The 23,378-nt window shown below is 42.9% G+C and overlaps 1 protein-coding gene across 1 annotated transcript in view; it reads left to right on the top strand.

Annotated features, from left to right (window-relative positions):
* Nucleotides 1-23,378, top strand: part of SAMD12 (sterile alpha motif domain containing 12) — a 165,351-nt gene that overhangs the window by 8,349 nt on the left and 133,624 nt on the right. The window contains exon 3 of the mRNA XM_026040732.1: nt 8,787-8,956. Within this exon, the coding sequence (XP_025896517.1) occupies nt 8,787-8,956 (170 nt within the window). The remainder of the gene's footprint in view (nt 1-8,786; nt 8,957-23,378) is intronic.

The following is a 23,378-nucleotide window of genomic DNA, read 5'->3' as shown; positions in this document are numbered from 1 at the left end:
GTAACACTTGCTGATTATGGAATTGAGTAACCGTGCTATTAGGGCAAGAGATGAAGCACTCTTTAGAAATACAAGTTGTACTGAAATGTGGCTGGCTCATTTCCTGATTTAGAAAGGGTTTATTAGGTGATTGCAGGTAAGATGAATTTGTTGTGGGAATAGTGGGACTAGTGAAGCCTTGTTTCTTTGCTAGGTGTRTTCTTCATCTTTTCTATCTCTACCTCCCTACTAATTTTTGTATTTTTATGCACTGCCATCCTATCTCCTATAGCACTCCCATCCTGCAAATCTGTACATCTTACCAACATCTTTGAAATCTTCAAGACTGGCCTTATTTTTCAGAAGGAGTTTAATAAATGCTGGCATAAGCCTTCTAATTAAAAAAAAAAAAAAAAAAAAGGAAGGAAGTATTTTACAAAATTAATTGCCAACCAATTCTGTACTGCAATCCACTCCAAATTTCAAATTGTGTTTTGTTATGTAACTGGTGCCTATGGCTTATTGTCCTTTATGGCTGTGTGCACTAAGTCCGTTCTGCCCTGCGTACCTCCCCGCTCTCTTTGGCACCATCATTTTCCTCTTCCCCTCTGTCTGTGTGGGATGRGTGGTAGATTTGCCGTGCTTAATCCACCAAACTGGGCTGCTGCTCAATGAGTTTCCCCGTAGCCAGGTTGAAATCAAGAGCTGCCTGTGCTTAACATGGAAAGAGACAATTCTTCAGAAATAATTTGGCTATCCAGGCGATTTCTCTGTTCTTCATGATTTAATTCTGTTGCTGTTCCAGAAGGCAGGACTTGTGTTGGGGAAGCTCGGAGGTCTACCTGGGGTTGTGATGTTGTGCAGCCTGTATGCTGAGGTGCAACAGCATCTTGGGTTTAGAGTATTTGCTGATGTCTATGAACTGGAGGAGACAGAAAGTGGATGTTACCACACACAAAAAAAAGAACAAGTAGTTTCCAGTAGAAAAATTGTCTAAAATGCATGAGTAAATCTCTTAACTTAGTAAACTTAAATACATAAAATGGGAGTCTCAAAAGATAGGCAAGATGATGATTAGTATTTGTGGTTTAGTGTTCTGAGGAGTAGTAGGGAGTTTTTAATCTCTCACAAATTCATGATTTGTATGGGCTTCAGCAGAGATAGGAGACCTCTGTTCTGTTTGGTTAAGGATGAAACTACTGGGTTGCTCGTTCTTGTTTCCTGAWAACAGTCCTGATGATGCTGTACAAGTTCATTACGACATCAACTACCACTTGTCACTGATGCGACTGTAGGAGATGCATGCGGAGTGTTGCAGATTGTCTAATACTGTTTACTTTTTTGGGGGTAACCTTTGGCTTTAGTTATGAGCACCTTCTTTGCTTTTGGATTATTCAAAAATGAGTRTTTCTTCTGCAAGAGCAAATGGGGTGAAGTAGCAGTTGTTCAGAACTAGCTGATGTCAGGAGTGCAGTTACTTTAAATGTTGCAGTTGATAAGTCAGAAGGAGCTAAAACCCTTAAATCTGCAATTACAGACTAAAATGAACRGCCTTCCTCTGGAAGTTTCATCTCTTTCCGCTTGAAAGTTTCATCTCTTTCTGCCTATATCTTCTTCCTACCTGTTGCCCTCCTTGATCCAGTTCAATGCCTGTTTTCTTCTTGCAGAGTCATCTTTCCTCTTGCCCTTCAGTTTATCCCCCAGCTCGACAAAGATGCAGCGCGTGTTCCATTGCTTGGACAAACACTYGATGCTAAACTTCGTATGTTGTAAGAATTAATCATTTGTTAAACTCATTAATGTGCCATGGTCCTGTTTTGGGGCTGCCTGGCTGTGCGAATGCTGCTAGTTTCCTAGCATTAGATTGGCAGATTGGAGAAACAGAGTTAGGCAAAATCTTTAAGTTACTTCCTCAGCGTGTTGCCAGCATTCCAGCAGTATTTACCAGGTGCAAAGGAAGCAGCAGGTAGGATTCCTACAGAGCTTGGTCTGCAGCTCCAGCTGGCCCAAAATGACAGGTCATGGGAACTGATTTACATCAGCTATAGATCAGACTTCATGGAGAAATAATTCCTATAGGCAGAAGCCATGAATTCTATCAAAACTAGAAACTAGCTGATGATGCTGACAGGTTACCTGAGTGTTGTATTTGTTCATTGCTGTGAATAGATTTCTGTCAAAGTAGTCAAAATAATCCTAAGTTGGATGGTACTTGTTAAGAGGATCTCTAGCTTTTGTTTCAATTCCTGTTNTTTTTTTTTTTTTTTTTTTTTTTTTTTTAGGATTGTAGAGGGGGTAATGACTACTTAGATCAGTTGTAATCCTAAAAATATTTTGTGTGTTTTAGAGATATTCAAAATTACCAATGAATTACAAACTTCTGGAAGCTTGGGAAGGGCTTTGCAGTGTGGCTATCTCTTGCTCATTTGTTGTAATCAAATGTCTTAGTCTGAAACTAAATCACTATGTGAATGTTTCTCTGAATTTAGTCTGTTTACAGTCTGGATTTGATCAGACTGYAGAGATTGTCAAGCAAATAACCCGGATGTTACTCCTTGACCACTTGGTTCTGAAATGCAGCATGTGGAAGCTTGTGAAGGCCTAACTGAACAAGCTGCCTGTGGARTTTTGCATGGTTGGAGATTTGGCCTTTGACAAATAAACAGGCAAAGATAGAAGGGACAAATAGGGGACCCCCAGGATGGGGGACCCYTGCTACCCAGGGGTCTGCTGTGATCGTCATGAGCTTCGTGTAGTTTCCAGATGACTGAAAAGACCTTTGGATCCTTTATATAGAGCTCCTGTTATGAGTAACCYGAGTTTGTTGATGTTGGAGATGTGCTCACTGGCATCTCTTTCCTAACTAAGCAGCGTTTTATTGAAGGGAGTAACCGGTGAGTTATAGGGACTTATCTCCTAGCATCATACAACAAAGTCTGCGCTGTGAGTATACAAAGCGGAGCTTGTTTGCAAGTGTTTAACGTTTGAAGGTTTTCTAGGGATTGTTAGATTTTTGGATGGATGGCTCCCGTGTCTGCTTTTTGTCTCTAAAGAGCAAAAGCTAAAAGCACATGACTGTGATGCACACAGAACAGCACAGATGAGTAAGAAGATGCTATTTTTATTCCATCGCTTTTCGGAATAGAGCAATTGTTATTGAATGTAATTCAAGCACTTGCCAAATATGCTTTAATGTAGTCTTAATTGATCTGCTTAAAATTTTAAGCAAGCCAGCATATTCCCACTGAACCAGGCGCTTATGAAAGGTTTGACACAGTAGGCAGCAGAGTGCACTGAGCTGCACAGATTGAACACAGATTTATCAGCTAAGCCTTGAGCCTGCACATGGGCTAAGACTTTCCATCCAAAACTTTGTGGTTTTTGGGGCTGTCTTCTGGAAAGCCTCTGAGGTTTCTCTCAGGACAGGACTCGTGGAGTGTCCTTTAGTAAAACATGAGGCCTGTCCCCAGGTGCCAGCAGCTTATTATGGTTCCTGGTGACTTTGCACAATGTCAGGCGTGCTCGGACAAGCTGTCTCTTGGCCGCTCGCCATCGGCGAGGCAGACTCATGGGAGGAAGGCAGCTAGGGAGGCACAGCATCCGCACTGTCCCTGGAGCGCTCCGTTGGATCTGCCATAGGCATCTGTGTGGGCAGCRAGTGCTGCTGCACAGAGCAGCTTCTGGAGGGCAACAAATTGTCTTGTCCTGTCTCCCGGGAAAGGACTGGGGTTTATATTCCAGCCTATGAAAAAATATACTAGTGTATTACATTATTTTTGTTTCTTCCCTGTTTTTTTAGGGCAAACATGGTCATCTTTAYATTCTGGGTGCTCCATCTACTGTTTTATCCCAGAATTCCAGGTTTCTGTAACTTGACCATTTTCAGCAGTGTTTTCTTGAAGGTTCTGGAAAACAAAACATCCATCCACCTGCGCCATCCCTACAAAGAGTTCCCACCCCAGGAAGCTTCGATCCCAGCTTGGTAGCAATTGCTGGGAAGCACAAAAAGAGGCATTATCAGCTGTTAGGTGGGGATTTCAGCAGGCTGTCTACTGTGTGGATATTAGGGAAGAGAGAATGTCAGACTTACCTGAAACTGGATAAAGAATGATATTACYGAGACATATGGATGATGTATGAGTGATGAGACTATATGGGAGAATATTAGCAGGGATTCTGTTTCAAAATCTAGTGATACTGCTGAGAGCTAGTGGTATTAGGCTGATTCAGTCAACTGATTTGGAAGTAGAATTGCTCTGTTGATAGACTTTTAAAGTCTAGGAGTTAGAAGGTGGCTTTGATATGGTGGAATGAAGATGTACAGAGAAAGTAGGGCCATTGCCAAAGCGATGATACAAGAACAGGGTCAGAATGCACAGGGTTTGCTGCATAAGCCAAGGTCCGAGGAGAGTATTTTAGCAGGAAACTTCTGTGTCTGTAGTGAGAGCCTCTTCCAAGAGAATGCCATGAAGTCCTGAGAAATGAGCTTTACAGTTTAGAAGAGTCAGCTGAGGGGAGCGCGGAGTGCAGTAGGGCTTGTGTTTTGGAGAAGGCTCAAAAGGAAAAGTTGGCTTGTGATAAAACGGGCAATTTGTGGCAGTCAGGGGATTGATAGTGGGATACAGGCTCTTCTGTGAGAGCTTCTTAAACGCAGCTCTAGAGATGTTTAACCTGGAAGCTGCCAGTCTTTGTGTTTTGTATAGTTGATCCTGAAGCTTAGAGTTGATACTACCTAGCTAAAATTGCCTAAAAGGTGCTAATTCGGGAGTTAGTTACTTATATTATTATGGACCAAACCTTGACCTTTTTCCCCGCTTTTAACAAATCTGGAAAGGGAAGAATTATGGCGGTGAAGAATTAGACCTGTGTCTCATAGAGATGGAAATGCTGCATTTGCTGTGTGGCTGCAGGAAATAACAGATCTGTGCAAGCAAATGCTCTTTCTGCTTAGGCTCTGGGTGCGTGAGAGATGGAAGCAGCACTGGAGAAGAACAGCAGTACTGGAGAAAAACAAAAGTAGCTACGAGCTGATCACTGTTGACCAAGAGATACTGGCTTTGCCAAGCGACAGATGATCCTTATTCTCACCTCTCCTTTTTCCTCCTTCTCCTCATGCTGAGGATCTTGTTCTAGAGCTGTCTTCCTAGAGGGAAGTGTTTAGTCCTGGCTTTRCCATTACTGCAAGCCAAGCCTGTGACAGGGTGAAGAAGCTGAACTCTTTCCATATAAAGATTTTCTTTTCACCCCAGCCTAATGTTAGTGACTTGAGAAAGGTGCTTTCTGAAGGCACCAGGATTTCGAGCAGCATCTTGSCATGCAAGTTCATTTTTTTCCACCCATCCAAGTGCTGCCTGCGCTAGCATGTTGCCAGAAACACTGTGCTGTTTGTTCCCTGTAACGCACAGTAAGTCTTCTCCAAGCCAGAAGGCTTTTCCTACCCTCCTCCCTGCTCCGGGTTGTGTGGTGCCCCAGGGAAGGGAGGAGCAGGAGCACAGGAAGCTCCCAGCTGGCACGGGGCTCCCCGGGCGCTGCCCAGGCCCTTTGTGCTCCTGACTTCCCTCTAGGGAGCATGGAAAGGGGCTGGCAGCCAAACCCTGCCTGGACTGGGGTTGGGCTGAGCTTTAGGAATGGTTAAAGGATACATACCGCAGTCTTCTGGCTAGGCAAGATCCTTGCAGGAGACAGTTGGAGATTTTTCCTTTTCCTTTTTTTTTTCCCCTCCCCATTTCTTACCAAGCGTCTTTCCCTACTAATTTCCAGCCCCTGCTGTTCTTCCGGAGCAGGATGTGCCGGAAAGGAACTTTATACAACATAGCTGTGTTCGCTCCCGTTTGTTGTGAAGGAGGGGAACTGACTTAAGTCTGTCTGCTAGCCGACAGTTTCCATCTGCATCAGGCTGTGGAGAAGTCTGTTGTGGCAGATCGTATCTGTCTTTGCTGTGGTGTGGTGAATAAACAAAGCAGGCTTTACTGATTTCCTATTCCTTTCTGATAGGTATGAGCTAAGAGAGCTCAGGTAGTTTTCTGGGGTTTAGACATGCTCGTGTAAATAGAACCACAAAATAGCATCTCTTTGAACCGTACCCTAAAGAGTCCTTCATCATAACAGCTTGGCAGGCTCTGCATAGCTTTCCCCATAAAGGCAGCACAGCCAGAGCAGGTGAATCCTATTAGTGTCACTGCAGAAATAAAAAGGATTTTGCTTTTTCTCTGWCACAGAAGGAGGTCTTGCAAGGGAAGAATCAAGCAGCAGTTGTGCTCAGGAGACTTATTTCTGTCGTAGTCTTGTTGCAACGGTAAGAGCAAAATCCAGGAAGGGCAAGAAATATAGGACTYAAAAAGTTAAGTAATGCCACTGCTGAGATTATCTGGATTTATGCATTTATGTTGTGGATTGACTGAGGTAGTATGGCTGGGAAAAATGGTGTGTGTAAAAAAAAAAAAAAAAAAGTAACTGAAAACAGTCATTTATTTTTCCCTTCTCGCTGAGAGGCAATGGCAGACCTGTGAGATTTGGGTTTGTGCTGCCTTCAGCCAGCCTACAAAATTGCTTTGAGAAAGGAAAAAAGAGGCACCCAGTGAAGCTGGACTTGGGAAGCTGCTTGCTTTGGGACATTAGGATCTGTAAGAACGCTTGAGGTATCAAATGTCTGGTCTTTATTAAAGGAGGCAGGAAGATGCCAGATATTAAGCAGGCATGGAAAGTGTTGTAGATACCTTTTCCTTTTGTGCCTTTTTTCCCTTTGTTGATAACAAAAAGTTTTTGGTTTTGAGAAATTTGTCCCTAAAGGGAAACCCAGGTTCCRAAAGACCTTGCTGGAGGGTTTTCAGTTATGTTTGAAGGCAAAACTACAACTAGACTAAGCCTAAACAAAGGAAGGATCCCTTGTTGAGGAAGTGTTTTTAGCTGGCCCTCCTCCTATGAGTGTCTCCSTGGCAGCTGTTAGAAACCCTGCTCCCCTCCCAGGCTCACATRGATTCCTTGTGTTTCCCTCCCCAGCGGGATCCTCTGCAGGACTCGCCCTGGGCCGGGCAGGAGAGCATCTCAGGATTCCCCCCTCTCCTGTTTCGTGCTGTCTTTTAAAGCATTAACTATTTAGAGCAGCATCTCTGATGTTTTCACACACTTATAAGAGACTTTTATAAAAGACTGCTTGTGATCGCATCTTTGGATTTCCCGACAGCTGGAAAAAGGACTGGAAAAGGGACTGGGAAGTAGTTCTCTTTCTATTTTTGCTTTAATTTAGTGCTTATTGGTGGGCCAGTGATGGTTTTGCCTTTCTTAGGGATTTGGATGGATTTGCTTTACAAAATGAGAGAGATAACAGTTGTGGTTTGTAATAAAACACATTGTGCTTGGTTGCTTTCTATCACTTACTGTTGTTAATGAATTACTACCCTCCATGATGTTCCCTTCACTTGATGACAGGAGACATTTTCACATCTAACATGCTGATGAAGTTGCCTACATGCTTGTCGGATCATGCACCTTTCACAAACGTATATATATTTTGCAAGTCCCAAGGAGAAAAGGCAAACTTCTTGGATTTGGTGTTTACTTTGATTGTTTTAATAACAGTAATTGTTTTAATTTGGATTGCGAGCGTCTGGATTTTTTTAAAAGGTGCCGTAGCTGAAGGGCTCTCTGTCTTCTCCATCTGCTTGAGCTGCTTTTCCCTGACAGAATTTCAGGGCTCATTGTGAGGATGGCAGAAAATGACAGTTCTGCTTTCTGCTCTCTGACCAAACAAGTTTTAAGGGAAAACTCTTATTTTGGGTTTGCATTTTGGGGGGAAGGGGTTCTGTTGAAGTCAGTGAAACACTGCACCAGAGAGCAATGTTCTTCTGAGCAAGAGTTCTTCTGCATATGGGGGAGGCTTGGACACTAAATGATGAGTGGCAGTAGAGGTAGTACAATTGCCTAGAAATGCATACAGAAAATTCAAATACCTGCATGAGAGGGAAGTTGCTTCAGGATGAATACATTTGAGCAATCTGTATGCTCGCCAGAAAGGTTGTTAAAGCTGCCTTCTGCATGAATGCTGGGACCGTGAAAATTCAGATAGAAACCAATTAAACTCTTGCCATAGTTGTGTGCGCATTTCTGGGTATGGTTTGCATTTGATTTGTTTTATTTTTTCCCCGTCTGCTTTCTTTATTCTGCTGTCGTTAGTCCACACCTCGTTATATTCTCCTAGAGTGCACACCCCTCTTGCCTGTTGGGGTGGCGAGCGGGGTAATTTGCAGTGGTGCAAAGTGCTGAAGGGAGCGAATCAGCTGGGTAAGGCGTTGGATGGGCAGAGCGGCTTCCTGGCCCAGCTCACTTATCTCRCATTGTTTAGGACACAGAATGCAGCAGTTAATGGAAAATGTGATAGAAAAGCCTTACTTACCTGCCTAGAAAAGAAAAAAARGGTAGGACTGAATGATAAATACAGGGGATATATTGTCCTCCACTAGTAAAAGCTGTAAATTGAGGGTCTTGGACTCTGCAGCAATGCTAGTAGGGAACAGTTATACATAGTAGTCTGGATAAAATAGCACTATAAARTGCTGCGGTATTTTTCCATTTTCTTCCTCAAATAGCTCTCCCTGAGTTGGTATCAAGCTACAGATAATTCTTTTGCTGTGATCARACTTCAGTCTGGCTACTGAGAGGTTGGACCAGATGATCTGTAGAGGTCCCTTCCAACCTGAACCATTCTGCGATTCAGTGATACCATGTAGCATTTATGAATATTTGGAGATAAATGCTTGTGATGTCAGCTTGTTTTTCCCTAAGTAGTGTTTGTTGTAATTTTTTCCCAGCTATCCATTGCAATCTGAATCCCAATGGTATTGATCATCCTGTTCCCACAGAAGATATTAACCTGCAACTTGAAGGAGAAGGAGTTGAATCGCCCTCTGTTAAGAACACACCGAAAGGGCCCSAGTCGAAAGAGACACCCAAGAAACAAGTGGAGCCAGAAATATCTAAGGTAGGTTGAGCTGGATCCTTCCTTGTTTCAGCTGGCCTTGAACAATCCCAGCGCTCTGGCATCCTTGCTACTGCTYGGAAAGCATTTATCGTTCTGATAAAGAGCCCTGGAACAGGCTGCCAAGAGAGGTTGTGGACTCTCCTTCTCTGGAGATCTTCCAAACCCGCTTGGACACAGCCCTGTGCCCCGTTCTCTGGGGTGACCCTGTGTGAGCAGGGGGTTGGACTAGGTGACCTGTAGAGGTCCCTTCCACCCTTAAGTATTCTATGATAACAGCATGTAAAGGAACAAAAATGTTCTGAGGGGAATGGGTGTTACAGAAGGGTGATATTGCATTTGAGTTTCAGCACACACATATATCTTGGTATTATTATTATTAAGACGATAGAAGTAATGGAATTGTTCTTTCTGACACTGTGAAGATAAACATTTTCTGAATTACTTGAGTAACAACCAGGAAGGGAGTATATTTGGGGTGTGCGGAATTTTGTGTTTGTATTTTCTTTTCCTCGAGCAGAAAGCTTCTATGGGTATGTGAATATGTGGATTATCATATGGGTAACTGATTTTAATAGGCAATGTTAATTGATTTTAAGTAAATATGGCCATTTTTTCTGTATCTAGTGTGTCAGTGAATAGACATACTTCAGCTGCGAGTTCTTRGAGACAAAATGATGTGTCTGTTCTCATTAATAAGCTGATAGAAGTTCTGCTGTGTCTTGTCCGGGCACAAAATAGGTGTCTATGAAATGCAGGTGAATGTGTGTGCTCCAGCTATCCTGGCTGTAGGGCAATAATTTGTTATATTAGGTGTGTGTTTAACTACAATGACAAATAAGAGATTGTAGAATATATTTTAGGCCAGATTCTATAAAAACCCCATCAATCCCATTGATCTAAAATCTAAACCCTAAAAACATATATTTTCGGGGAGAACTTATGCAGAGTGGAAAATTGAATTTTTAGTGGATTTGACACTTTGGGAGTTAGTAGAGCAAATAAAATGGATTTTTTTAAAGAACAAAATAAAAAAAAGATGTGTWTTATAACAACTGTTTCAGTGGCTGAACAAATAAGAGTCACCCRTACAATAAATGAGTTTCACGTTTAGAATAAATTAGCATTAAATATTTTGAGCAGTAGCCTTAACAATGAAGATTCAATATCAATTCTCTATCCTGGTATTTATCTAAAATATCTAGTTATAAATGGGTGCATTTTCAACTCATTTCATTGTGTCTTGAAGTCATTGAACTGGATTCAATTCAGTTCAGGCAGAAGTTGAGCAGAATCAGTGCTACTTGTAGTGTCTTTTGTGGCTAATATCAAGTGAGCTGCTKATTTCTCGGGAGCCCTTAAGGGGCAGGCTGGTGCTTAATGATTTGAATTTTCTCTTTGGTAACAAGCAAACCAAGTTTTGGTTAGTCTTTGAGACAAAGCTCAGCTAATCCTGTGTTTACGCAGCCCTTTGCAAGGACAAGCAGACTCTGCTGGTGTATCACCTTTTGCCAGGCTCAAACCTGGGCTGTGGGGAAAACTAGGGAGGTTTGAGCTTGAGCAAATGTTGTTGKCCTGGGAATGAACTAAATGCACTAAAATAAGCAATGAGGCTTCTGCATTTGTGTCGAGCTGACCTGGAGTGTAGCTAGATAAGGTGCATCTTTGTAAGAGCTTCATCCCCAACAGACAGCTGGAATCGAGTTGTGTCGGTGAGTTCATGTAGGGGAGCCTGTGCTCCTGCTGCCTGTGTCCTGCCCGATGGATTGATGAATGGAACCCCCTTCCCAAGGGTGCGTGTCAGAAGATGGGGAGAGGAGCGAGGTGAGAAAACATTGATCTCTRTGGAGGGATGTTGGCCCTAGGACTTCTATACCTGATTCCCTTGTATAGGAAGAGTGGCCGTATTTAGGAAGAGTTGGGCATGCTGCAGGTTTAATGACAAAAACAAACAACAAAATAGGTATTGTGTGTGATGGAGTACGCTTGCCCTCGTGTCATTAAGCTGATGAGATGGATTACTGCTCTGCKTGCGTGTGCTGCTGCCATGGTAGGTAACTTCTTTTTATCTCTCCCCTTTTCTCTGTAGCATTAACTTTGTGGCCTTTCTCATTTGGATTCGTGCATTATAGTGCTCCCTGGTCTGTTCTTCCTGGCTTGCTGTGCTACAGACTTCAAAATTGTGTTGCTGTGTCCTCCAAATGAGTTGGGTGACTTGTGAGGGTTTTAGAAATTGAAGTAAGCTGCTGTTATGAAACTTGATCCATGCTATCATATCCGTCCGGTGGAAAGATGAGAGKGAATAGAGGAAAGTATTATAAATAAAACACTTCAAACAGATCCTTTTGTTTTATATTTCCTAATCGCTCGTTTTTTTTTTTTTTAATTTCTTAGCAATCCTATGCACTCAAATATATTAACACTTATCTCATATCCACCCTAGTGAGATTTATATGGCACACAGCAGCACAGTGTGTTAAATGTAATTTAGGAAGCCTTATAGACCATTTTCTGTGCCCTCAGCCCTCTAATTTGTCTTCATTGGGACCAATTCCAGCACTTGAAACTGGAGGCAGCCTGAAGATTTTACTGTCCCAAGGAGAAAACAGAACCTGCTCTCCAGTGTGTTTGTGTGTGTGTGTGTGTGTGTGTGTGTGTGTGTGTGTGTGTGTGTGTGTGAGGGGCTGTCCTCTTTCTCATCTGCTGTGAACTTACAGAACAGTAACAATCAGATTAAACTTCCCCTTAATAGCGTTACTGTATTGAAAATAGGGAAGTATAAGCATTTGCTTTGAAGTTTGGGATGCACCTGCAGAAAGTGCAGCATGGGAGAAGCAGCCCTCAGCATATTCCCATTGAGAATGGYATTTAGTTTTTGGAGACTGAGAGAAATTGTTTTAAAGGAATTTTAAAGGAAAATGGAAAAATGACCTCGGTGTCTCCCAACCTCATGAAGAAGCTATGTAACAAATATGAGCAGATTCAGGAAAAGTCATTATTTTTCATATCTGAAGTGATCTGTACCATCCAGTGGGACAGATAAAGTACAGGAGATTACAAATTGAGGAAACTAAATGTAAAAATACTACACCTTTCCTATTATATCTCTATATGTTAAAATGTATTTATATATGTATATTTACACTCCTGTGAACACGCGCTTGGTTGATAGTTATTTTTTCGGTATTCACAGTACATCTGAAAAGGTAGGCAATAGAGTGGATAGAGCTTAAAGCTCTTTATTGAGGAAAAAATAGAGGATTTAGATATTTTTTTTACTTGGCACCTTCTGCATTTAACCTGTTTTCTGTATGTGTATTTACTGGAATTCTTTATGTTGTTAAGATGCTATGTCTAGATTATTTTCTTCTCTATTTTTTCATGGAATTACAGAACTTTGAAATCTCAAATTTCATGTCTCATTATATTTATCCAGAAATAATTATTTATGATACAGAAAAATTTTCTGGACTTCTGAAGTCCCATGTGCCTGAGTTTGGGCTTGAACCAAAGGTATCTTTTATAAAAGATCTGGAAAATCATTTGTCTTGCAGAAATATTAACTTTACCCCAGTTTCCCACATCTTACACTCATAAAGTTGTCTTCACTGTGTGCACGAGACCTGCTTCTCGTCTGTCACTTATTAAAAGCAGTCTATTTATTCAGGGAGTTTTGATTCTTACCTAAGGTATGTGCATCTGTGGGGGCATTGCTGGTGCTGTGCGGTAGCAACATAGCAAACAGGGTCATTTTAATGCTGCAGCTGGACTTTCTTTTTCTTGTGTTAATAATGGCAGTTTCGTGCCCAAGTCGGACAAATTAACACTCCTTGAAAATATTCATGAAAACTATGAAAAGAAGCTGGCAGATGAAGGGCAGTGTTTTTTCTTTGCCCTCTCGGAGTGCTTTATGGACAACAAAAAGTATAGTCTACTGGTAAGGAGCTGTTCATTAATTCTTTGGGGTTGTATTTCTTTCCCTTTTTAATATATTTATACACTTGTTTCTTTCTTCAGTGTGGCATCAAATAATGCTGAAGGGCTGGCTGAAAATAATAACAAGAGGATGAGAGTTTATATTGCTTTACTGGGCCCTGCTCAATCCTGCTGAGAGTGGAAGCATCTGCTTTGGCTTCAGGAAGACTTCTGCTCTCCCCTGGGACTAGGTGGTGTGTGTTAGGGGTGCCTGAAGAAATACACAAGGAATGAGGCTTTTGAGTAATAAGGGTATTATAGAAATGTTTTTAAATATAAAAGTATTATTTTTTCAACTATTTAAGAAAAAAAAAGATGTTATGAAACTTCTCACCAGAGCAGAAAGTTCTCTGGTGTTTTTACTCAGTAGCCGTTGTTTCACAGCGGTGGTCTTTTTAATCAAGCTTATAAAGTAGGTGGGCTGAGATGGACTCAATCTATCAAGCAATGGTCCCGGCAATAAGTAACATACACAGGAGCTGCTTGGTACATTCTGAGCAATGAATGTTTTGGTTCTTTTTTTCTTTCTTTTTTTTTTTTTTTCCTTCCCACCCAGCCTACTCCCTTCCTCTGGTGTGTGCAGAAAGCCTGGAGAAGAATCCTGGTTCAAGTGGCTGGGGTTGACAAGGGTTTTGCGTGGCACAGTGAAGGTTCAGCAGAGCCCTGACAGCTCCGTTCTGCTTCCCTAGGCCTCCAACATGATGCTGGAGACTATTTAAATTGCAGACCAGTAAATGTACCCCGGGAGAGGGGCAGACCCCGCGGGGTGAAGTGAGTGTTTGCTGACACAAAGCTGGCTTTTCTTGCGCACTCTGCTAGATCCTGGAGCATTTGCCAAGGGGTCGCCCTGCTCTAAAGGTTCCAYGTGGGATCCCCTTTGCTGATTGGAAGCAGGGACACGCACACACACTTGTTTCTCTGGCTTCTAATATGGATTGTAATAATCAAGAAATAATAGCTGTAGGATTTTTTACAAGACTAGCAAAATAGATATGAAATCTGAATATGCAGCAGATCTGAAGAGGATTTAAAAATACTTCCGTTTGGGAAATGTTGGTGTTAGCAGCTGGCACATGCTCCAGGGCAGTGTGCCTTCCTGAGGCCTCATTTGGTAGCTATTAGTAATGCACAACAGGGGCTGGGTTTCTGTCTTCAGTTTTGGTCGTGTTCTCTCTCTCCTGTGCTGCGTGGTTGAAGTGTTTGTCGTCCTGCTTTCCAGCCTCTGAACAGGAGGGCTGAGACGCTGCTCTGTCCTCCTGTTTTCCTCCATGTCACACTGAGTCTGAACAGCCTGGTGGCAATGGGCTCACATGCATTTGTGCCTGTACACACACATATATGCACACTAATTTTTTCACTAATTGCACTAATGGCATTTTTCTAATGCAAATCATGAYATTGAACTTGTACAGCTCACAAGGGCAGGGTTTCTAGGAAGGAGTAATCTTCTCATCTGGGAGCAAATAGGTAATCAAATCTGGGTAGAGGTGGCCAACATTTATATGTAAAAAAAGTCCATGTCATCACATTCACAGAAGCCTTCAATTTCCCCAGGGTGACAACTTCTTTGACAAAAGACTTAAGTTCAGTGGTGCCTGCAGCTTGGTGATGGTTTGCAACTTGAGACTGATGCAGTTATTGTATAAATGCCAAATGGCTGCTTATTTCTAGGCCMGATATTTAATGTTAAATTATGAGGTTAGTGTATAGCAAAAGTTAGATGATTGTGGGGGAGTTTCATGCTCCTGTACTCRGGCCCCTGTTTCTGTAGATGCAGATCTTGCAATTCTCTTCCCTTTCAAAAGTAATATTTCACTGCTCTGAGGAGAAAGGCATAGGGAGACTCCTAACTTTTCCACTAATAAAACCTATTCTTTCAGGTTTTTCCATTAGTTTTAGTTGTGGCCAGCTCATTGCTCATGATGGTGACTCCCATCTGGTGACTAAATTTGCCAAATCTTGCAGTGAATTCTGTGGCTTCTGTTCTGAGCATGAAATAGAAATGTGGGCTGAAGCAGCAGAGATTGGGGGGTTATATTTTTGTCGCTTTAAGGATCTTCCTGGTGGGAGCGAAGTGCTAGAGTAGCCCTACCTGTAGTGCACAGTATAGCCGCCTGTCTCGGAAGTGATTGGGAASTAGCCAGGAGAACATGAAGTGTTTCCATTCGCTGTTCAGGTCTCACTGCTCAGGAGAGGAGACTTCTAGGAGGAGAGATGCCTGCTAGAGCCTATGTGTATTCCCCATGTGGCATCTTCTCCCCCGTTGTTTTATCTTCTGCTCTTTTAACATGTAGTGTGCTGAGCCACGTTTTCTGTGTGAGGTTTGTCCGTTCAGCATGAACGAGGTGGCATCTCCTGTTCACCGGTGCCCCGGCTGCCACCCTGGAGATGCCGAAGGATCCGCTGCCCTCACAGGAGCCCTAGATTAAACCAGAGATCTCGTCTGGGAAAGCTTTTTAGGCCCTGCCCAGGCATGGTGAAGAGGGAAAAAGAGAGGCAAAACCCACATTATTTCTGTCTCTCTCCCCTTCTCCATCATCTCGAGATGGGATTATTCTCGTTATCATTTCTGTTTTCCTTAATTCTCAAAGGTGAAAGAAATTAGTTTAGATGAGCTCTTCAGATGGCAGTAAGTAGAAGAYATGAGGTTTGCCCATAGAGGGCAAAAGAGCTATTAGCTTTAAAAGGGTTTAAAGGGCTTTTACTTTATAAAGTTCTTCTGTTTGAGCTTGTCCTGTCACTGCAATAGAATAACTTCCTCTTCAGTCCATCAAGTGACACTGGAAAGAGAGATTCCCAGTCTGCCAGTGCACACGTGTGAAGGGAGGGCAGGGGTGACCCACGGGCTACTGTGTCTTTGGTCACCGTGGCCACTGCACTGAGTGCCACACGGCGCAGAACCAACCTGTGCTCCCTGCCTCGAGGAGGGGACGCAGCCCTTGCAGGTGGTAGCTGCCCTTGGGGCAGCTTTGGGTTACCCAGGGACAGCTCGGGGAGCGTGAGGAGGGAAATGCAGGCTCTGGCGGCTGCTGTTGTCCTGGGAAAGCCATCGAAGTGACATTTGTCATCTCTCCCTTTGTGCTAGCGTGAGGAGGAGCTGCAATTGCAGTTTGCTATTAGCAAACAGAGGCAGTCGAAAGCACTGGTGCCTCTCCAGAAATGAGTGGTACGTATGTTCATTTGTGGAGTACTGTAGGCTCATACAGACAGACACTTTCTTCTGAAAGAGCTTGCTCTTTTCAGGGAAAAATGAAGTACAGATGAAAAGTTGCAGCAGCTTTTAGAGGAGAAAGCAGTTCCATGCATTATGCAGATGCCTAATGTGCTTATAGTGCCGGTTCTGCTGCTTGCATCGCTCTGAAGCTGCTCACGAAGCCATCCAGACACGCTGCTTTTGCTTTGAAGCTGCTTTCTAGGGGTTCACAGATTCTGCTTTACACATAAATCACTATTTTAATGACAGCTGCCTTGACGGGGAAGAAGAAGTCTAGAATCTCCTTTAAAGAGAATTCTGATGAGAGGTTCTGCAAAGAGAGCATCTCATCTGGTTTATAACAGTAATGTCATTAACCTGCCCGGTGTCCTCACTGGGCGCTTCTGACAAAACTGAATGGCAGTTGCTGTAGGCTCCATTTCTTTCTTTTAATTTCTTTTTAATTCTTAAATTAATTTCTTAATTCTTAATTTAATTTCTTAATTCTTAATTTAATTTCTTAATTCTTAATTTAATTTCTTTTAAATTTTGACACGATTTCCTAGCCTTACAAGGCGTTTGCTGACATGCTGCAGTCACACAGGTGAGTGAATGTAATGGCCTTGATAAACCTCTGAAGGGCCCTGCTTACACTATCAGCTTGCCAAGCTCTCAGGTGGTGCAGAGGTGCGTGAAGGAAGGAGGAGAATTCGGTAAGAGACTCGAGAAAAAAGATTGTTGGGGGCAAAATGGAGCTTCTCTTCCATCCGTTAACCTCTCTCAGTTATAGTGGGTGGGATTCAGCTTRCTGATTAGGGCTATTTAAATTAAGTTAGTGGTTCCTATGCAAAGTGTGTCTAAACTGTTGTATTTGTGAGGGATCTAGTGAACAGCCTCAATGGAGCGTAGGGATGAGGGATTAGACTCAACCTGCAGGAAGCATCAGCTCTCTGAATCTGTTCAGGTATTTACACCTGAATTTAAGTGTGCTAATCGTGAATTGAATTCTGTCATCTGCCTCACTGCCTAACCAGTGGGTTGCAGGGATTTGAAATGGTTGTCAATGTCTAATGGAGGTGAAATCTTGCTTTAAAAGGTAGTATTTCAGAAACCATAGCTAAACTCAAAAATGGTATTTTGGCCACTTAGGATAGGCTAAGTCCATGTGTAAGTATATAATCCATATTGTCCTTTTAGCAAGATAATATCGGTTAATATGAAAAAAGTCTGTTCTTTGGATTGAAAAGAAATTGTTCAAGTGGGTTTTCCTTTGTTTTTGTCTCTTCCCTTTTAATTAGTGCAGGACTTGAGGAACCTGTTGCTCTTTGCTGGAAATGAAGTCAAGTTTTGGTCTGTGCCTTAGTTTTTGAACTCACTTCACARGATTCCCGTGAAGCTGGGAGGTGTTTACCCCGTGTTCCCCTTCCGTGTCCGGGACAGGTCCCCGGGCTGGGCTGCGCCAGCCGTGGTGGGCGGCGGTGACGACCTCCCGGTGCCCGTCCAGCTCAACAGGGCTTGGRATGGGATCATGTTGTGGCAGGTCCCCAAAAGCATCGTGGAGTTCGGAAGCACTTATTAACGTGGGTGTTCTTCTTCAGATTGGTACTAATCATGGATGGATAGTGTGAAGGAGATTTTTCCATTTTCTTGAAGACTTTCCAGTTCTGCCAGTTCTGCTTGCTCTGGTATCCCCTACAGTTCATAGCTACTGCTGGTAGCGCTCTTCTCAGGGGGTATATTTGAGAGAATGAGGACTTCTAACTTTATCAGTGTCTAGGAATGACTACTGTGGGGATGCATCCAGCTGCACTTCTGGAGTGAAGCGCGTCCTTGACGTGCACATCCCGGAGCAGAAGACCTCCGACTCAGAGCAAGGGTGGGTTGCTGCACGTCACGAGGCCTCTTCTCCATCCTTAGCATACAGCAGCATCCCATAAGYGGGTATTATGTCCTGCCTCTTTCCTTGTTCTCTATAATGTCTGTAAGAGCATCCATCAACTCTTGATGACTTAGCTGACCTAGGGAGCCTCTATTTCTTCGACTTATTTTTCTTGTTTTAAACAAAAGCGTGAGAATAGAGTCTACATCTAATGGCTTTAGAACTGTTATTAATTCATCTTCCAATCGAGGCTGGCTGCTTTGGGCCTTAGCAGGGCACTTCATATTGTCAAGGGTTTTGTGAATGCTTTCCTTATGAGAAGGTAGTTACGACTGGACTTGAACAAACCTAAGCTGCTGCAGAGTCTTTTATCTAACTACATAAGCATTTGTGCATACGTTTGAAGATGTATTTTAACTAATCAACATTCTTGATTAAAAAGTTCATTTGAAGATTAAGACCATTGCAATCGTCTTTACATTAAAAGACTGTCTCAAACTTATTTCTGTTTTGGTGAATCAGACTTTTTCTTTTTATACAGATGTATCTTGAAGAAAAAATAGCTTTAAAGTCAACATTTTACCATCATAAACTTCACAAACCGACATGTAGACTCGATAAAGAAAAGAGTGTTATTTCATGTGTAAAGTGAATTTCTAAAGTATTTTTGAAGGCTCATGTGGATTGAACTACTAATATTGTTTCTGTAGAAGGCTACTCCATGGCTTGCAAGCTGTGGTTTTATTATGCCTAATGACTGGTAGCTGAATGATTTTCAAAATGTTGTTTTATTCCAAATAACTATCTATCTTTACATGTTTTGTAAAGATTTCTTTACATTTTTTTTAATCTCCCCTTTGTCTCTGATGAAATAATATAGTATGTGAAGGTTTGCATTTTTGAATAGTATTTTTCTTAAAGAAAAAGTGCCATATGAGATGTGCAGAAGAAGTAAGTGTGGTGGACTTTTTATTTGACGCTCTGTGGTCATCCTCCTCTACCTCCTGGCCACCCTCATTTCCTACCTGGCCTGGGGAGGAAGGTATCMATCTGAAAGAATGACAACCTTGTTCATAGAATCACAGAATGCTTAAGGTTGGAAGTGACCTCCAGAGATCATCTGGAGCTGGGCCYSTTCAGCCTGGAGAAGAGAGGACTGAGGGGGGACCTGATCAGCGTGTATAAATACCTCAAGGGAGGCAGTGAGRAGGAGGGGGCGGCCTCTTTTCAGTGGTGGCCAGCGACAGGACTAGAGGAAACGGCCACAAACTGAGGCACCTTGAGAAAACGCTTTTTGACAGTGAGGGTGACAGAGCCCTGGAACAGGCTGCCCRGAGAGATTGTGGAGTCTCCTTCTTTGGAGATCTTTAAAACCCGCTTGGAYGCAGCCCTGTGCCACGTGCTCTAGGTGACCCTGYGTGAGCAGGGGGTTGGACTGGATGACCTCTGAGGTCCCTTCCAACCTTWRGCATTCAAAGATTCTATGATCTAGTCCAATCCCCCTGCACACGCAGGGTCACCCAGAGCACGTGGCGCAGGGTGACATCCAGGCAGGTTTGGAAGATCTTCAGAGAAGGAGACTCCACAACCTCCCTGGGCAGCCTGTGCCAGGGCTCTGTCACCCTCACAGGAAAGAATTTCCTCCTCACATGAAGATGGAATTGCCTGGGTTTCAACTTACACCCATTGCCTCTTGTCCTGTCAYTGGCCACCACTGAGAAGAGTTTGACCCCTTCTTCCCTACATTCCCTCTTCATGTACATACACATATTGATCAGATCCGCTCTCAACCTTCTCTTCTGCAGAGAAAAAAGGTCCAGCTCACTCAGTCTCTCCTCATATGATAGATATTCCAGTCCTTTAGTCATCTTGGTTGCCCTCCRCTGGGCGCTCACCTAGAAGCTCCACATCTTGTCCTGGGGAGCCCAGAACTGCCCCCAATACTCCAGGAGGGAGCTGGCCTGACGAGGATAAAATGTGATGTCATGAAGAAAAACAAAATGAAAAAAAAAAAAGATTAGGATAAATCCAAATATCCCATTGAATTTATATATGAGAGCTGAGGAAGAAACAGCAAATTGTTCCTGAGGCAGGTACATAGCTTGAAAGAGTAAAACCCTGCACCGACCCAGGCAAATGCGGCAATAAAACAAGGTGGAACTTGAAACTTCCCTGATTACTAGAAAATTCTTCTCATAATGTGCTTTTATTAATGGCTATTAATATGCGATGTGCATAAACAAGATATGCAAATGGTTCAGTGTAACTGGGGTAAAGGTTGTAGTCAGTCTTTTAATTCTTCTCTAAGTTGATTGAGGAAAATTATAGTATAGAACTAGTATATTGAGTTTTGCTCACCTTTGGAATCATGTTTACGGAATGTAAAAATGAAACTGAGCTTTAGAAGTGTTATTGATATTTTAATAAGTGCAAATCAGTTAAACAGCACAARGCATAAACTGTGTGAATGTTTCCTCTCTTCACTTTAAAATTAATAAATTATCACAAGTGCTTCTTATGTTAGCAAGCTGAAGGCCTTGAGTACCAGGGAATTGTGACTATTTTGTTAAAAAGTTATTTCATATTTTTATCTTCACACAGCTGTATAAAAAATGTAGTTGCTACAGTGTTGTACTGCAAATGTTATAGAGTAACTAATTGCAGTAGTGCTAGGAGGTACTTCGAGTTGTGGGGCTTATAGTTTGGTGCGTTGCTGCTGTATAATATGTCTGAGTTTAAAAGTGATCAAGATATATAGCATTCCTACAGAATATTTCTGATTGTATTAGTGGAATAATAGCAGACCCATTTGCCGATATTGGTAATATTTTCTTGTTGTGTCTTGGGGACCATCCTTCTCTTATGTTTATCACCTGTAATAATTTTGTGGAGTAAAATAGTATAGGACTGTAGTAATGTGTTGGAATAAATGAAACAGAAGGAAAAAAGTGAGGAAGAAGCCTGCATTTCCATACACAGCACGTGGGAAAATATTTCATCTCAATAAGGCTCCCTTGWAGCTCTCAGGGATCTTGAGGCAAATACATCTCACCTAGGTGAGAAGTATTYCTCCTAAGATAGAAGTATATAGAAGTAGTATAGAAGTATATAGAGGATACATTTCAATGGAAAATTCTTCTTTATAAGGAACGACTAATAAAATGTTAGTGACTGATTGTAAAATGGTTGCATAGTCCCTGCCCTACACTGAGATACCCAATATGAATGTGGGAAGGTTCAAGGGAAATGGGAAGGAAAGGGGAAGGTAGCGGCGGGTGAGTGCTCCCTTTGGGCTTGGAGGGAGCCAGGAGATGGGAGACCTGGACGAGGGGCTCAAAGGCAGGGASAAGGGGCCGATGTCGGGCTCCGTGGGGCGCAGGGCGGCTCGGGCAGCCCTGGGCAGGGCCGTGCGGGGCCGTCGCGCTGCCGCCCGTCAGTACACGGTGCCCTGGGTGCAGCGCTGCCCGCGCGCCCACAGCGGGGGTTCTATCCCTGTGAGGGGCCTGGCAACAGTCCCGAACAATTAACTTCTCTTAGTTCTGATCGCTACAAGATTAGAAAACTTGGAGATTTGGGGGCAGTTCTATAGTAAGAAAGAATGCCCAGATTACCTTGAAACATCATTCATCCTTGTTTTTTTTTTTTCTTTCGTTTTTTTAATGGCTGCTTTTGCTTGTGAGTGGATATTGCTTTAAACTGGACAAATCCAGAAGGTTGCAGCATAAAAACCTTGAACAAGCACTGAGCAATGGAGAATAGATAGACTAATTCGGTTTTGCAGCTGACCTGGGAGTCACTGCAATAATGTAGCCTAAAATAAAACTGAAAAGTGGATTTGGCAACTCATCTGCAGCTTTAAAGTTTTTCTTTTCCATATCAATGTTGCAGATTTACCTGATTTTTTTTTTCTGGATAGATAGAGATTAGTTTATTTTTAAATGTGATGCTGCTTAGAAAAGACTCAAATGAATCAATAGAGCTCAGAGTTTCAAATGGAGTCATTTGATCTGTGGTTGAATGGATATAAAAAGCAGGGAGGGAAGGTGGGAAATAAAGATATCCTTAGACATGTGACTCAAGTGTTACTGGACCCAATCGCATTTTCCATTAATTTCTCAGAAAATTTGCCCACTCTGGAGGAAAAAAGTTAAGTGTGTTATTTGTGGGGAGGATAAATCAGTTACCAGAGGTGGCTGGTTGGCACTAAAGCCCAGATCAGGAAGGCAGAATGACGATGCAGACCTGGAGTGGGAGCAGAGATGCTGAAGGCACCTGGGTCCTTACAGAGCAGTGTGAGCCTGGAGCCCCGTCTGCTTGGGCAGGGGTGGAGATTCTGACTTACCAGGGGGTGAATTTGCTCCTGCAGCAGCTCCTGAGAACGGCCTGTTTGCTGCCTGATGCTCTTGTTCTCTCTGCAAGCAGAAACTGATTGCTAAGTGTGGATTTTGCACATGGCCTTGAAGTGCAAGCACATGATTCAAAAAAGAGAAATGAACTGAATTTCTTTCAAGAATATTATTACAATATTTTTGATTCCTACTGAGGGCTGCTTCATTGCTTCAGTGCATGGGGGAAGAAGTCCCCCTTTGGCCTGCGTTGCCCTTATGTGAATACAAGACTTGTGCTCTCCCTCTTTCTCTGTGTTCTCTGTTAGCTACCACAGGCTGCTCCCTAGCCAGGAGGGCCTGCCCTGCAGGAACCTCCCTTTGAGATGCTTTGCTTTCCCTAATAAATGGGGCAAAAACTTAAAAAGCAAAAGCTTAAGCTCCCTGYACCTTCACACGGGTGATAATAATAGAACTTCTCTTATTTGGGGGGGGGGACACGCTGTTTTTCAACAGTAATTTGCAAGAAACTGAATTGAGATTAAAAATAACCTGAATATTTTGAAAAAGAAATCCCTAGAAGGCAGATACATGAAACTTGATAAATCCTTTACACCCACCTGCCTGGGCACCACAAGACTCTTGCCTGAATGGGATAGCTGCAGCGATCTGTCTTTGCCGCTAGCAGTTACCTCTTTTCCCTCTTTTGCTGGAAGTGGGAGCCATTCCACAGTTGGAGATGGGAGGTTGACATGTCACTTGAGGCTGAGGGGCCTTCTCTTGTTTATACTGCTGCCCGTGTCTGGCCTGTAACAGTTCTGCTTAGAAAGTATTTGTCTCGAGAGAAGGTAGTTAAGAGTCAACTGGCAAAGATACCCCAAAACCGTTGATTGCTSTTGGGGTATAAAGTACCTCGGTTGCTCTGCTTGCCCTCCACATGTCCAGGAGCCTCTCCCTAAGGCCTGGGAATTGGCACAGGAAGGTTCTGCTGCTTCCCACAGCACAATCCTCTTCATTGGCACATCTGCTGGGGCCAAAGGGGACAAAAACGTG

Source organism: Nothoprocta perdicaria, unplaced genomic scaffold, assembly GCF_003342845.1.
Source record: "Nothoprocta perdicaria isolate Ctin4 unplaced genomic scaffold, notPer1 scaffold_263, whole genome shotgun sequence".
NCBI classification, from domain to species: domain Eukaryota; kingdom Metazoa; phylum Chordata; class Aves; order Tinamiformes; family Tinamidae; genus Nothoprocta; species Nothoprocta perdicaria.
The sequence above is the reverse complement of the archived record's forward strand: the minus strand, read 5'-3'. Positions and strand labels throughout refer to the sequence as shown.